The 16,537-nt window shown below is 39.7% G+C and overlaps 1 protein-coding gene across 3 annotated transcripts in view; it reads left to right on the forward strand.

Moving 5' to 3' along the window:
* MAP4K3 (mitogen-activated protein kinase kinase kinase kinase 3) overlaps positions 1 to 16,537 on the forward strand; it is a 332,521-nt gene that overhangs the window by 232,348 nt on the left and 83,636 nt on the right. For 2 of the 3 annotated variants that reach the window (XM_073672556.1, XM_073672558.1), the window contains exon 12: positions 1,834 to 1,944. In XM_073672556.1, coding sequence (XP_073528657.1) covers positions 1,834 to 1,944 — 111 coding nt within the window. Of the gene's footprint in view, positions 1 to 1,833; positions 1,945 to 3,648; positions 3,724 to 16,537 lie in introns of all 3 variants that reach the window. The other variant, XM_073672555.1, reaches the window with a different exon arrangement.

Below are 16,537 nucleotides of genomic sequence, written 5' to 3' on the forward strand. Positions count from 1 at the left end.
ATAGATCACTCTGTTTGTAATGACTCTATATAATATATGAGTTTCACTTTTTGTATTGAAGAACTGAAATAATTTAACTTTTTGATGATATTCTAATTCAGTGACATGCACCTGTATATCATTTTTTTGCTATTATAAAAATAATCTGCATGACATTAATTTGATAGATTGTATTTTCAGGGACCAGTTTACCTGTCTTTGGCCATTTTTTTCTTGGTGTGAAGCAGTAAATGGGAAAAAAATACAATTATTGGTAAATAATATTATTTCTCTCACTTCATGTTATACTGGACTACATCCTCACTGCCTGCATCTAGAAGTGCCATGCAGGGGCATACATAAGATAAAAAGAGACATAACAATTCTTATAATCTCTTAAAGGGGTTCTCCGGGAATAGAAAAAACAAAATAGCTAAAGGAAATGTCATTATGAATATCATCATCTCCAGGTCACTGTGGAGCTTCATACTGCATATGCTCACAGGCGTCCTAATATTCTAGGAAAGGTCTCTGTAGGTGTAACAAGGTGATGGCCATTTTAATTCTATAGTGATTACCTCTCTAGACAAAGCAATTACGATTTGCTATTTAAATATGTTTAGGAACTTATTTATAATGATGCTTTTTAGTTATCTTTAAAAAGCATATTTATATTGTGTTTTTTGTTGTGATTTTTTTTTTTTTAATATTTTGTGAATTGTTTTTTTTTTTAAAGGGACCTGAGAACAGGATCTACCTCCCATAATGTGTTAGAAGTGCAGTGCTAGCTTCCTATTAAACAAGTGTTTATTTAGTTATTGCAAAACTGAAGTTTCATTTCTGCACCTGTACTCTGAGCACCATCCCTCATCCCTGCAAGTCACTGGTATCACGCCCAGAGCAGCATGGTTGACAAATCAGCATGTGCAGGGAGGAGAAGAGGAGGGACGACTTGTTCTTTTCCACCCTGCACATGCTGATTTTTCAACCATGCCACTCTTGGCATGATACCAGCGAATTGCCTTGACAAAGACTAATCTGGCACAACCCCCAGAGACAGCGCGTCTCACACTGCTCTAGGCGATTGAGAAATCTTTTCTATGTGTGTACATAGGGAGAGACCTGGAGCGGCGTCCCAGCTGTGGTGCCTGGCCGGCTCGGCAAACTATATTTTTCATCCAGGATCTGCTTCATGCTGCCCGCGGTTTGGTCAGCATGAATCCACTGACAGGTTCCCTTTAAACTTCTGTTTTGCTGTAACTACATAATCACTTATTCATAATAAAACCATGATTACAAATGTTATCATGATTCTGTTCCACCACTCCTAACACATTGTGGGGGTAAGTGCTGCTGTCAGATTCCCCTTAAGCTAAGAGTTTTTATTTTTAGCTATAGTTGCAGAGAAATGTATTGTACACAGCACTGTGCACTCCTGTGACCTGCAGCTGACCTTCGTAAGTGTAAATCCTTGCTACTAAAATCACAATATAGTTGTCGCCTATAAAAACGCCCTTACTACCTACGCACACACTTTTTGTGGCATTTTTTTGGTGCTTGTTAAAAAAAAGGAAAAGAGAGGACATAGATTTCCTATTTTTATTTCACAGGTTTTTGTTGTTTTTTTTGTTTTGTTGGTCACACACTTTTCACATTTATTTTTCTCCTTGTATCCTTCTCGAAGCTTTTGAACAATATGATGTCAAAGTACCCAAATACTTGCATTATCTACTGAGCCTAACAGCTCTAATAGGATAATGTTGGTTTTCTACTTTACAGAGAGAGTACAAACACTTAAAATGCTTAAAAGTTAACGTTCGCCACGTTCTTACTTTCTTTTTCTTCCTTTTGTAGCATCCGTTTGTTACACAACCGTTGAATCGCACACTTGCTATTGAACTGTTGGATAAGGTGAATAATCCTGACCACTCTAGTTACCATGACTTTGATGATGATGATCCAGAGGTAAGCCCGCTCTTTTACTGTTTAGCTCATTTTCCTTTACTTTAGAAGTCTAATGTAAAATGCTATTTATTAACATTGATTTCACCATCATATTTACATTAACCTTATGGTTTCTTACTCCAAGCTGATCTCCAGCTTCAGTTTTATACAGTTTATCATGTTGACCTTTGTAATATTATTTCTAAACCACTATTCCCCACCTTCCCCAACAAAAATGTACAATTTTATTTTCAAATTCTATATTTTCATAAAAGGAATCCCATTGATTTCAGCCAGATGGATAATGTTTAGTGGCATCTGAATACATGGCTGTCTTACTCTATGTGTGACCCAAATGAAGCCACAATGTAATGTCCACCCAAAGAACTATTGGATGGTGTGAAACAGTCTAGCGCCATAACAAATCAATGAAAAATATGTTTTTGTTTTTTAATGAATTTTATAAATTGCAATAATTTATAATTGCAAACTAGATCAGATTCAAGATACTCAAAAATGTGCCGAATATACCATAAGGTATAGTAGTAAGGCAAAAGCAAATACTTTTTATGTAGAGGACAGTTTTAACACTTGTACATTACAAGGAAGAGAAGAGAATAGGGAGAAAGAGTAAAAAGAAGAAAGTTGTGAGGGATGATAATGCCACTGGAGAAAGACATGGAGGCACCCTAATAAGTGTCATGAAGTAAACCCAATGCCCTCACCTTTCACATTTTGGGTTTTGTGACTTGATTTGTGGAGCTCAGGCCTTATACATTATGGTGTCTTCTGACCCTTTAAACATGACATGTGATTCCGTCAGGACAGTGGTACAGAGTTACTGTATACTTGGTGCCATCTATCATCGTAGTATTATTATGTAGTATTATGTCAGCTGCGATGTGGTGTTTTGTCACGCTGCGCCAATATTTGCAGATAAGCATTAGCGAAAGTAAACTTGTCCAGCCAAACCCGAGTCTCCATACAAAAAAACAAAAAAAAATGCACATCTGTACACAGTTGTTTTAGGTTGATTGAAAATAGCTTTATTTCTAAAGTCATCGTATGCATACTGCACATATAATATACTGCAATGCAGTACATTAAATATCCCATCCATTGTAGTTCAAGATTGTCATACAGGCAAGAAGCCTACACTATGTTACACATTGTACTACAGTCTTGATATATCTTAATAAGCTACACGTCTGTCAACAAGTGACGGGCTGGGGTAGTGAGATACATAGAGTAGGGAAATGATAGCTTTATTGACGTACATTAACACCAAGGAGAGAGAAAAGGAGAGGGCTATCAATCCTTTTCTCTGTAGACTTCTGGGCTGTCTGATAGCTGTTTCAGGGTTCTTGCCCCTCATCAGTACAGAGCAGGGTACCTGTTGGCTGTTACAGAATGGGTGTATTTTCCTTTTGGAGGAGACTCTGGTTTTGCTAGTATCCTTAGTCATGTTGCAAGGCTTGTCAAAGATCCAGACATTGACTTATAAGGTAACTACCTCCAATCTGTGGCATTAGACAATGCAATTTTCCTTCCTTCTAGAAGAGCTCTAAATTGCTTATCGCTACTGCCTTAAGATTCTTTCTTTTTTTTACCAGTTGTAGTTTTGATTAGAAAAAATGCTTTGGTAATTTTGTGTCTCTTTATATTTTTAATTTTTTTTTCTGTATGTTTTTGTGTGCGTTGGTCCCTTTTTGTTTTTCCACGTAGTTTAAGTTTTGGGGTATCTTTTCTCCTGCATCTCCTCCTGTGCGTCGGGCCCCTCGTTTTGCTGCCCGTCCCAAGGTACAATTGCTTGTTCTTGGCAAGCTGAGTGTATCATCTAACTATTTCACACTATGCTGGCTTCCTAAACCTACAGTAGCTAAGGCAGTATATAACATTGCTCTTACCAAGCTTGCAGCTTCAGATTGAAGTCCATATGTGCCTTCTGTGCTCATTTCATCAAGGTCTATAGATGAGCTCCAGCTTGTACCTTAGTGTGACATGAAATAGCACTAACCAGTTTATTGCATTCTAACTCCTAGGGAAAACACATCCATAGTCTATATCATATTAGATCACATTCATCTCTCCATGAAAATATATTTATTTTGCTTCAGTTCATGTAATTTTTCCTTCATTTAAGCATAACTGTCAGATTCAATTTTGTCATTGAATTAATTTCTTTGACCGTAAATGAGCAGGTAACTGTGTCTAATGTTACCCAGTTGTGTCTATACATAGCCTTATGGTCTCCTAAATAGTATTACTAGCGTGATATCAATCTAAAATACCTAATGAGAGATTATACACATAAGTTACATAAAATCAGCAAGCGGTAGAATGAGACTTCTCATAACAGTTATAAATGTAATGTGTAAAATAAAAAAATTGCATTGTAAATAATATGCATTAAAGGAAATCCATCACAATGTAAATGCAGTCCTATCTGTGGGCAGGAGGAGCAAAGTAGATATACGTATAGTTTTATGGGAATTTGTTCAGTATAACTTGGTTGTTATTAATATAAACCCCTGCTCTTTCTACACCTGGGAGTCCAGTGGGTGGGCCTAGTTAGAAATTGACAGCTATCGGGTCATTTAGGCTGTAACCATACATAGGACCTCCCACTGGACTGCTTAGCATAGGTCAAGTAGACTGAAATATGAGTTATACTGTGTCTTTTCGCAACAAACTTTGGCACTACTGGTTTTTTTATACTTATCAATATGCCCAGATCATCCTGTCTTATAAAATGCTGCTTCCAGATCAGACTAATTTATTTATATATATATATATATATATATATATATATATATGCATACACACACTGCTCAAAAAAATAAAGGGGACACTCAAATAACACATCCTAGGTCTGAATGAAATATTCTCATTGAATACTTTCTTTATTAACCAATGGAGGCCTGGATTTGGAGTCACCCCCAATATTAAAGTGTAAAAACCCACTACAGGCTGATCCAACTTTGATGTAATGTCCTTAAAACAAGTCCAAATGAGGCTCAGTATTGTGTGTGGCCTCCACGTGCCTGTATGACCTCCCTACAACGCCTGGGCATGCTCCTGATGAGGTTACGGATGGTCTCCTGTGGGATCTCCTCCCAGACCTGGATTAAAGAATCCTCCAACTCCTGGACAGTCTGTGGTGCAACGTGATGTTGGTGGATGGAGTGAGACATGATGTCCCGGATTAGACAGATGAAAGCAGGTTCACACTGAGCACATGTGACAGACGTGACAGAGTCTGGAGACGCCGTGGAGAGCGATCTGCTGCCTGCAACATGCTTCAGCATGACCGGTTTGGCAGTGGGTCAGTAATGGTGTGGGGTGGAATTTCTTTGGAGGCCGCACAGCCCTCCATGTGCTCGCCAGAGGTAGCCTGACTGCCATTAGGTACCGAGATGAGATCCTCAGACCCCTTGTGAGACCATATACTGGTGCGGTTGGCCCTGGGTTCCTCCTAATGCAGGACAATGTCAGACCTCATGTGGCTGGAGTGTGTCAGCAGTTCCTGCAAGATGAAGGCATTGAAGCTATGGACTGGCCCGCCCGTTCCCCAGACCTGAATCCGATTGAGCACATCTGGGACATCATGTCTCGCTCCATCCACCAAAGTCACGTTGCACCACAGACTGTCCAGGAGTTGGCGGATGCTTTAGTCCAGGTCTTGGAGGAGATCCCACAGGAGACCATCCGCAACCTCATCAGGAGCATGCCCAGGCGTTGTAGGGAGGTCATATAGGCACGTGGAGGCCACACACAATACTGAGCCTCATTTTGACTTGTTTTAAGGACATTACATCAAAGTTGGATCGGCCTGTAGTGTGTTTTTCCACTTTAATTTTTTGGGGGGGAGTGGGGGACTCCAAATCCAGGCCTCCATTGGTTAATAAATTTGATTTCCATTGATGATTTTTGTGTGATTTTGTTGTCAGCACATTCAACTTTGTACAGAACAAAGTATTCAATGAGAATATTTCATTCATTAAGTTCCCTTTATTTTTTTGAGCAGTGTATATGAAAGATTGTTTTTAAAGGGACATTATCGGTTTAAAAACCTTCATAACTTCTGACATGTCTGTAATATGTTTGTTCAGTGGTAGTTTGATTATTGGGTACCCCACTGACGGATATAAAAAAGATGCGGAAGTGCTGGATTGAGTTTTATGGAGAGCCATGTGCATCAGTTTGCAAGCTAATAGACACTTTATAATCTGTAGACCGCTAAATCCTCGTATCACAGGGGAGGCGAATAAAAGATGATCTTAGAACACATAAGTTGCAAGTTAAAAATACTAAGAAAAGGAAAAAAGGAAGAAAAAGCTTTTCCCTTAACTTAATTCCTTATTACATGAAAGCTATAAAGATGTTCAGTTATTTAACCCGCATAGTAAACACTGTTAAAAAATGCTGCAATTAATGTTCTTCATTCATCAATCTGGAATAAAAAGTGACAAGAAAAATCACATGCAAGACAAAATGGTACCAATGAAAATGGCAAGTCATAACACAAAAAAATACTTGAATAGCAGAAAGAGCCATGGAGCTCTAGCAATTTTAACTTCTTTATTTTCAAAGCAGCATATAGAAGACTACGGCCACAGCCTCGGTTGTCCATGTTCTCATGCTGCTTTGAAAAAAAAATAATAAAGTTAAAAGTGCTAGGGAGTGGCATGACTCTTTCTGCTTTACAAGTATTTGCAGGTTTACTCCCAAAATCAGAGGTTACCTTAACTCCCATCCATAGGATGGGTTATAACTTATTGATCTATGGGGGTCCGAACTCTGGTTCTTCCAGGGATCCCAAAAACAAGGCTGTAAAATCCTGACTACTGGCCTCTGCAGCCCCGTATTGGATGGAGCAGAGTTGGTCTGCTGATCACAGATCTCAGGGTCTCGAGATTTCTGAAGGTCCAGGGGTCAGACCTACAGCATTCCCAAATCCTGTGGATGGGGGAAAACTTGTAATTTTGACAACAAACTTTTCATACAGACTTATACTTGCAAAAAAGTATAGCTGGAGCAAAGCAGTGTTTCTAACCCTCTCTAGCTTTAAAGCACACCTGTCAGCATGTTTGTGCTCAGTAAACTTTATACACGGTCAGGTGGGTGACATTACACTGATTAAAATGATACCTTGGTTGATGAAATCCGTGCTGTGGTTCTTGTGTAATCTTTACTTTCAGTTTGGAGATAATGATATGCTCGTTCTCTGGGGCAGCCTGTGGGGTGGGCTCTATCTGGTGCTCTGCTTACATATTCATCTGTATGCTCTTCACTGACCTGTCTCCTGTTTTATCTACCCCCGCACTACTAGATGCATTATGTAAAATAGGAGGCAGGTCAGTGAAGGCACAGTGATGTGTCATAAGAGCATACAGTTGAATATCATTATCTCCAAACTGAAAGTAAAGATTACACAAGAACCATAGGACGGATTTCATCAACCAAGATATCATTTTAATCAGTGTAATGTCGCCCACCTGACGAAGTATGTAGTTTACTGAGCACAATCCTGCAAAAAACATGCCTTCATACTGCTCTGTAGACAGAATGTCTCTCAGAATATGACTTTCAAAAAACATCTCTATTGCCTTGTATCACAACTATCTCTGTTCTAACATAAAACATGCTAATCTAAGTCTCTGGGCTAGTATTCACACATAGACATCACAGACATCAGGAATAAGCAAGCATACGGCATTAAAGGGGTTGTAAGCTACTTGGACAACTACATTATAAACTAAGTAGCCCTCTTTGTTAAAATGAAATAAAAAAACATATATATACAACTCCTACACGATCTCTGTTCCAGTGATGACTCTGCCAGGGCTGGCATGACATTGTTATGCTATGTGAGCTCTGCAGCTAATAAGCAGCTGCTATTGGACTGCTGTGACCTTGCTTCCTAATGACGAACAAGTGGAAAAAGTGAGAGTTCAGCAGCCCAATACCAAACCCTGGCAGATCTACTAGAAAGGATCTTTTGCAGGGAAGGGGAGGTATGAGGTTTTTTTTTATATATTACAATAAAAGGGACTATTTCATTTATAAAGGGGTTGTACAGGTTGTGGACATTTTTTTAAGAAGTCCTAAGAGAGTGGAGGTATTTTTTTTGCACTATGGATGCTAGGGCTTTTCCCTCCAAGGAAGCTGTTATTTGAGTCTTCACCCCTAACGCCACCCTCTACGGATCACATTTCTCTGAAAGAATAAATTGAATTTTGTGCCCTCATTTTAATGGCGTTCAACCTGTTGGGAATATTACATTTTATTTTCTACAGCAATTGATTAAATTAGGCTGAAGTGGTTTTGCGGCAGCGCGTTGTCACAATGTGGTCACAGGTGACGTGTCTCATTTACTTTCCACTTAGGCCAGCACGGCTCAGCAGAAATCTGAGCGGCTTTTTTTTCATTAGGTGACTCATTTATGTATTCTGAAGTTAGAAGTCCTCAGTGTTTATTGGCTGTGCATACTTGGTCATACACCATTACTTTCCGGGCAGCCTTTTATAAGCTGAAACCAAATGAAACCTTTGTCTCCTTCCGCACCTGAGTAAGTCATTAGACGGCTCGTTGTTCTGAGAGATCTTTGCAGTCATGCAAGAGAACATAGTTCCTTCAAGAACAAACAGTACCTGTCCTCGCTCGACAATCAAGCTTTCTTTGCTTCTTCTTTTTATATATTGTTGATATTTTAAAAGGGATTCCAGTATTTGAAGTAAATGTATCTCATGTCGTGAATATGCGCAAGGACGAAATGATAAAGGGAAAAAGCAAACTATCTTTATTTTTAGCTGTGAGCCTAGCTAGGAGACTGTGTTAAGTAAAAATATTCTCAAGAAACATAGCAAAGTATTTTACCAAGCATGAATTATATCACACAACGCTGATTTCTTTCTCCAGCAAATTACTTAGCTCTGAAATGGTTTAGTAGGATAAATATATTAATTACCGTTACCTTCCAGCCTCCCTTATTTCATAATGAGGTGTTGGAAAACTATGTTGTTTGATGCCCTGAGGAAACAAAGTCTAAAGTTCCATACTTTTATGAGAAATTCCTCTGTGACGGAGAATAAGATTTAATTGTTGCCATTGTTTTGCAATATAGGAATTTCATGTATGTACTCGTATAATGAGCTCTGTATTAAATTGCTGGTTGTTCATAATGAACAGATGTTCTTGCCAGGAATTCACCGGAGCATATATGCATGGGTATTCTATGCAGATAAACAGTTGATACCTATCCTCCTTTTTTGGGGGTGTATTTGGCTACACCAACCATCCATTGGACCTGTCAACTATAGAATGTAGTCCCAAATACGTGATTTGCCAATTAGCAGTGTTCCACAGTTCTTTAAAGGGGGTGGCAACTTTACAGATGTGTTGGGGACCTGATTTTGTGGCACTTGCTATTATACAGGTATGACCGCTTCTCCTCCTGCTCTTGTTAGTTCAGCTTTACGCACAAACTGCACAGATTTCCAGTCCATACAATGTCTGCTGGTGGAGGAGCAGGCGACCAGACCTGTCCATCAGTCTCCTTCAATAGAAAAATCACATGAAGTGTTTTACGATTGGCCGAGGCTGATGGACAGGTCCGGTTGCAGCTTCTCCACTAGCTGCTATTTTATGGACTGGAGAGCTGTGCCGTCTGTGAGGAAAGCTAAACTTTAAAGTGCAAGATAAGAACCTGTCTTAACTGTATAATAGTAAATGTACACAAAATCAGATTGCCATGTGATTTAATGATACTGTAGTAATAATCACATATGATCATTTTACTTTTTACCATTAATCGTTACGGGAAATAATATGGAGAATCTGTTTCGCAGTATGTAAAATGGGTGACGTGTTAATGGTGTGAGCAAAATTCACTCTCTTCTATGTTTTTCAAACTCCAAATTGATAAGATTTGTTTTACGAGCTCTCGGGACACCAATACAGCACAGCTTTGTATGGTGTACCCAGGATTTCTGGTTTATTAGCACATGTAGGCGCTTTAAATAATGTCACAGACAAGGGAAAAGTTCCCTCTCAACCTTGAGCCAATAATAACTTTAGGGGCGTGAATAGAAATGTGAAACTTCCCCGCCCATCAATGTTACTTGATCACCATTACACAGAAGGTACAAGACAAAATGGATTCTGTTCTCTCACGATGGGTTACTAAAGTGTAATAAAAATAATACCCAAAGAGCCGATCAGATTCAATTACAGACATAGCCAATTTTAACTTTCTGTGTTATGTGTTTTAAGGTAAACTTGGCTACATCTGTTCCATGTCTACAGTGGGTACGGAAAGTATTCAGACCCCTTTAAATTTTTCACTCTGTTTCATTGCAGCCATTTGGTAAATTCTAAAAAGTTCATTTTTTTTCTCAGTAAAGTACACTCTGCACCCCATCTTGACTGAAAAAAACAGAAATGTAGAAATTTTTGCAAATTTATTAAAAAACAAAAACTGAAATATCACATGGTCATAAGTATTCAGACCCTTTGCACAGTATTGAGTAGAAGCACGCTTTTGAGTTAGTACAGCCATGAGTCTTCTTGGGAATGATGCAACAAGTTTTTCACACCTGGATTTGTGGATCCTCTGCCATTCTTCCTTGCAGATCCTCTCCAGTTCCGTCAGGTTGCATGGTGAACGTTGGTGGACAGCCATTTTCGGGTCTCTCCAGAGATGCTCAATTGGGTTTAGGTCAGGGCTCTGGCAGGGCCAGTCAAGAATGGTCACAGAGTTGTTCTGAAGCCACTCCTTTGTTATTTTAGCTGTGTGCTTAGGGTCATTGTCTTGTTGGAAGGTGAACCTTCGGCCAAGCCTGAGGTCCAGAGTACTCTGGAAGATGTTTTCATCCAGGATATGTCTGTACTTGGCTGCATTCATGTTTCCTTCAATTGCAAACCAGTCCTGTCCCTGCAGCATGATGCTGCTACCACCATGTTTCACTGTTGGGATTGTATTGGGCAGGTGATGAGCAGTGCCTGGTTTTCTCCACACATACCACTTAGAATTATCACCAAAAAGTTCTATCTTTGTCTCATCAGACCAGAGAATCTTATTTCTCATAGTCTGGGAGTCCTTCATGTGTTTTTGAGCTAACTCTATGCGTGCTTTCATATGTCTTGCACTGAGGAGAGGCTTCCGTCGGGCCACTCTGCCATAAAGGCCCGACTGGTGGAGGGCTGCAGTGATAGTTGACTTTGTGGAACTTTCTCCCATCTCCCTACTGCATCTCTGGAGCTCAGCCACAGTGATCTTGGGGTTCATCTTTACCTCTCTCACCAAGGCTCTTCTCCCACGATCAGTTTGGCTGGACGGCCAGGTCTAGGAAAACTTCTGGTGGTCCCAAAATTCTTCCATTTAAGGATTATGGAGGCCACTTGAGTAATGCAGAAATTCTTTTGTAATCTTGGCCAGATCTGTGCCTTGCCACAATTGTCTCTGAGCTCCTTGGACAGTTCCTTTGAGCTCATGATTCTCATTTGGTCTGACATGCACTGGGAGCTGTGAGGTCTCATATAGACAGGTGTGTGCCTTTCCAAATCAAGTCCTATCACTTTAAACACACATGGAGTCCAATGAAGGAGTAGAACTATCTCAAGGAGGATCACAAGGAAATGAACAGCATGTGACTTAAATATGAGTGTCTGAGCAAAGGGTCTGAATACTTATGACCATGTGATATTTCAGTTTTTCTTTTTTAATAAATTTGCTAAAATTTCTACATTTCTGTTTTTTTTCAGTCAATATGGGGTGCAGAGTGTACTTTAATGAGGAAAAAAATGAACTTTTTAGAATTTACCAAATGGCTGCAATGAAGCAAAGAGTGAAAAATTTAAAGGGGTCTGAATACTTTCCGTACCCACTGTATATCCAGACTACACCGCGTGCAGAATTATTAGGCAAATGCGTATTTTGATCACTTCGATACTTTTTATACATGTTGTCCTACTCCAAGCTGCATAGGCTTGAGAGCCAACTACCAATTAAGTAAATCTGGTGATGTGCATCTCTGTAATGAGGAGGGGTGTTGACTAATGACATCAACACCCTATATAAGGTGTGCTTAATTATTAGGCAACTTCCTTTCCTTTGGCAAAATGGGTCAGAAGAGAGATTTGACGGGCTCTTAAAAGTCCAAAATTGTGAGATGTCTTGCAGAGAGATGCAGCAGTCTTGAAATTTCCAAACTTTTGAAGCGTGATCACTGAACAATCAAGCGTTTCATGGCAAATAGCCAACAGGGTCACAAGAAGCGTGTTGGCCAAAAAAGGCGCAAAATAACTGCCCATAAATTGAGGAAAATGAAGCATGAAGCTGCCAAGATGCCATTTGCCACCAGTTTTGCCATATTTCAGAGCTGCAACGTTACTGGAGTATCAAAAAGCACAAGGTGTGCGATACTCAGGGACATGGCCAAGGTAAGGAAGGCTGAAAAATGACCACCTTTGAACAAGAAACATAAGATAAAACGTCAAGAAACGTCAAGGTCAAGAAATATCTTAAGACTGATTTTTCAAAGGTTTTATGGACTGATGAAATGAGCGTGACTCTTGATGGGCCAGATGGATGGGCCAGAGGCTGGATCAATAAAGGGCAGAGAGCTCCACTCTGACTCAGACGCCAGCAAGGTGGAGGTGGGGTACTGGTATGGGCTGGTATCATCAAAGATGAACTTGTGGGACCTTTTCGGGTTGAGGATGGAGTGAAGCTCAACTCCCAGACCTACTGCCAGTTTCTGGAAGACAACTTCTTCAAGCAGTGGTACAGGAAGAAGTCGGTATCGTTCAAGAAAAGCATGATTTTCATGCAGGACAATGCTCCATCACATGCAGCCAACTACTCCACAGTGTGGCTGGCCAGTAAAGGGCTAAAAGAAGAAAAAATAATGACATGGCCCCCTTGTTCACCTGATCTGAACCCCATAGAGAACCTGTGTTCCATCATAAAATGTGAGATCTACAGGGAGGGAAAACAGTACACCTTTCGGAACAGTGTCTGGGAGGCTGTGGTGACTGCTGCACGCAATGTTGATCGAAAACAGATCAAGCAACTGACAGAATCTATGGATGGAAGGCTGTTGAGTGTCATCATAAAGAAAGGTGGGTGTATTGATCACTAATTTTTTTGTTTTTGCATGTCAGAAATGTTTATTTCTAAATTTTGTGCACTGATATTGGTTTACCTGGTGAAAATAAACAAGTGAGATGGGATTATATATATGTTTTTTATTAATTTGCCTAATAATTCTGCACAGTAATAGTTACCTGCACAAACAGATATCCTCCTAAGATAGCCAAATCTAAAAAAAAACACTCCAACTTCCAAAAATATTAAGCTTGGATATTTATGAGTCTTTTCGGTTGATTGAGAACATAGTTGTTGATCAATAATAAAAATAATCCTCTAAAATACAACTTGCCTAATAATTTTGCACACAGTGTAGATTCTACTTTTGTGCACTAATCATTGGGCTTTTGAAAATCTGTGTAAAATGCATGTTGTGTACTCCTGTGTGCAGTAATGCCTATTCATTACAAATATGCTTCAGCACAAAGATCTTACCACCAATGGATGGACAGTTGGACATTCTTAAGTTGGCCATGAACATTAAAGGTATATCAGCTGAACTTGCTGATTTGTTAGTACTGAATGACCATCTTAAATGTGTATGGAGGCCTCTCCAAATGACTCTTCCCTGATGGCAGATGTTGAGAAAATGTGGATTGGGTAGTTGGGTTTCAAGTTCCCAGTCTTTCTGTTTTCAGGGAAATAGGGCATAAGGCATTGCAAGAGATGTATGACACGTCTATGCTCAGCCAAGTCCAGCTTTGGAATGGGTTTGGAGAAATAGTTGTCAGCTGAAATTGCAATCTGTAGACACGTGTGCTGTTCACACCGCAGTTGTTAAGGAAAATTCAAGAAACTTAAAAAAAAGAAAGACATCTTAAAAAGTATAGAAAATACTAAGGCCACTAAAAGGAGCACATTACTCCAGAAAACAGGAGCAAAAGTAATGATGAAAACGTATGCCATGCGTTGAATTACGTCTGTCTGAATATCGACCTATTCTACGTTTGTAAACATTTTTGTTTTTTTCTAGATTTTTTTTCTAGTTTTTACTGGTACAGACAAGAAATACTTGAGGTGTAGAATACTTACTCCCCCTGGATTTTGTCGCAAACTCTGAGTGGGGTGTGTCTAGGGGAATCATTTTTTCCACCAAATGAATAATAAGTCTACATTATAGATGTATTGACCTTATACATATTGTATTGGCTTTTTTGGAGGGAGCGTGGGGATGTAATGAAAAACCATGGTCAACTACAGTGGTATGGTGAAAATGGTGTGAACCTAGCCTAAGGTGTATGGCCAACAAAGACATGAGAGTTTAGCACAGGGTGCCAAACACGCGGCCCGAGGCCCGCTTGCTGCCCATGAGGCTGTGTTGTACGGCCCTCGGGCTCTTGAGAAAATTGCGTCCAACGAGTCAGCGCTTCTTTTCAACTGAATGTTTGTCCAGGGGCGCACATTCAATTGAAATGTATTGCGGTACAGAATCCAACTCTCTGCAGCGCAATACCAGTCACCGGCCAATTAGAGGCCAGCAGCTGACGTCAGCGTCCTGGCACAACCACACATGACATCATTGCTAAGTGCCCTTGTGGAGGAGGAAGAGGACGCTGTTTGTTGAGTGAGAGAGGTCAATTGAGAAGTATTACTGTAAAATGGGCCCAGGATGGGGACATTACTTTAAGATGGGCCCAGGATGGGGACATTACTATAAGATGGGCCCAGGATGGGGACATTACTATAAGATGGGCCCAGGATGGGGACATTTCTGTAAGATGGGCCCAGGATGGGGACATTTCTGTAAGATGGGTCATTACTACAGGACAGGGGACATTATTACAGGATAGGGGACAGAATTACTATATGGGGCAAATTGTAAAACTATATTACCATATGGGACCAATTTAGAGCAAAAAAAAGAAAAACATTTAAAAAGAAAGGTAAAACAAAGAATGAAAAAATAATAGAATAATATTTGGCCACTAAAAATGCTGTTTTATGTAAAAATGTAAAAGAGAAGACCTGTAAAAAAAAAAAAAAAGATGATCAAAAAGTAATTTAGAAAAATAATGGTATCACTGAAAATGTTTTCTTCTCCCTCATATTCAATTTTTTTCAATGTGCGGCCCATTTACCCGGCTGAGTTTGAAACCCCTGGTCTAACACATACAAGAATGAAGTTCTTTAAATTGAGTCTTTCACTTAACACCGTGATAAACTTCTGCAGTGCTTTTTAACTGCAGTTATAAAAATGCAGATGTCTCATAAATGATCGCTTCTACTCAAATCTACTTGTCCTTGAACTCTTTATATAACAATAGCAGTGATTAAAATTGTGCTTCCTTTGTAAGGGTAGTAGCATTCATAGAATTTTTCTGCTGATTCTTAAAGGGTAATGGCCAGAGATGAGCAGTTCGATCTGCGCTACCCTCTTCTGGTTTCCAGTCCAGCCAGTCTTCACTTCTGCCCCCAGCATCATGTCTGCTTCTATCACTTACTAGGCCCCATGACATATGACCTAGCCCAGGATGCCAGGTGCAGAAGAGAAGTCTTACTGCAATGCAGGAGCAGACTTGATGCCGGACCAGGGCAGTGCATATGGAATTGTTTATCTCTCATAATGACCAAATCACGTTTAAGATAGCCCTTACTTACTTGTGTGGTTATCACTTATCTTCTACTTTTATTTTTCTACAATAGCTGATATTGTCCTTAAAAAGTTATACCTGTTTTTTTGTTCATTTTTTGAACCTTCAAAAGAGACAATATTCACCACGCTTCATTGGAAAGTGAAGTGGATTGAGCAACTGATGCAGTTGACACATAATAAAGCAACTGTCATTGATGGTATCCCTACAGAGCTGATCAAACCAGTCACAAGAGCACTGACCGCAATATCCCAGAAGATCTGGAGGACCTGCATATCGCCAAAGGATTGGAAAAAAACAATTTTCATCCCACTACTGAAGAAAGGCAATGCCAGTTACTGTGCCAACTATAGATCACTCCCCTTTATTCCTCATGCCAGCAAGGTGAATCCAAAGATTATTCAAATGCGCTTGGGCAACATTTTTGATAGAGAACTTCCTGGCGCCAAAGTTGATTTGTAAGGGTAGTGATCACATTGCAAACCTCAGATGGACCATATCAAAGATGAGGGAGTACCAGAATAAGTGCCACCTGTGCTTGATTATACCAAGACTTTTGATTGTGTTGAGCATTAAAAGCACTGTGTAAGATATGTGTGCCGGCGCTTCTGATTAGGTTAATCAGCCGCTCTACTATTATAAAGAAGCTACGGTGCGATCCAAGTATGAAGATACAGAATGGTTCTAAATCAAAAGAGAGTACAAGACAAGGATGCTTTTCTCTCCCTTTTTTTCTATGCACAAGTAATCAAGAGGAAGCTAGACATAGATGATAAATAAGTTGGAGAACCATCAGCCATCTAAGATGCAGATGATACAGCCCTGCTAGCAGAAAGTGAGAAGTTTAAAGAATAAAGAGAGTAGATACAAC

Source organism: Phyllobates terribilis, unplaced genomic scaffold, assembly GCF_046119375.1.
Source record: "Phyllobates terribilis strain yellow unplaced genomic scaffold, ASM4611937v1 Scaffold_3__8_contigs__length_932513732, whole genome shotgun sequence".
Taxonomy (NCBI): domain Eukaryota; kingdom Metazoa; phylum Chordata; class Amphibia; order Anura; family Dendrobatidae; genus Phyllobates; species Phyllobates terribilis.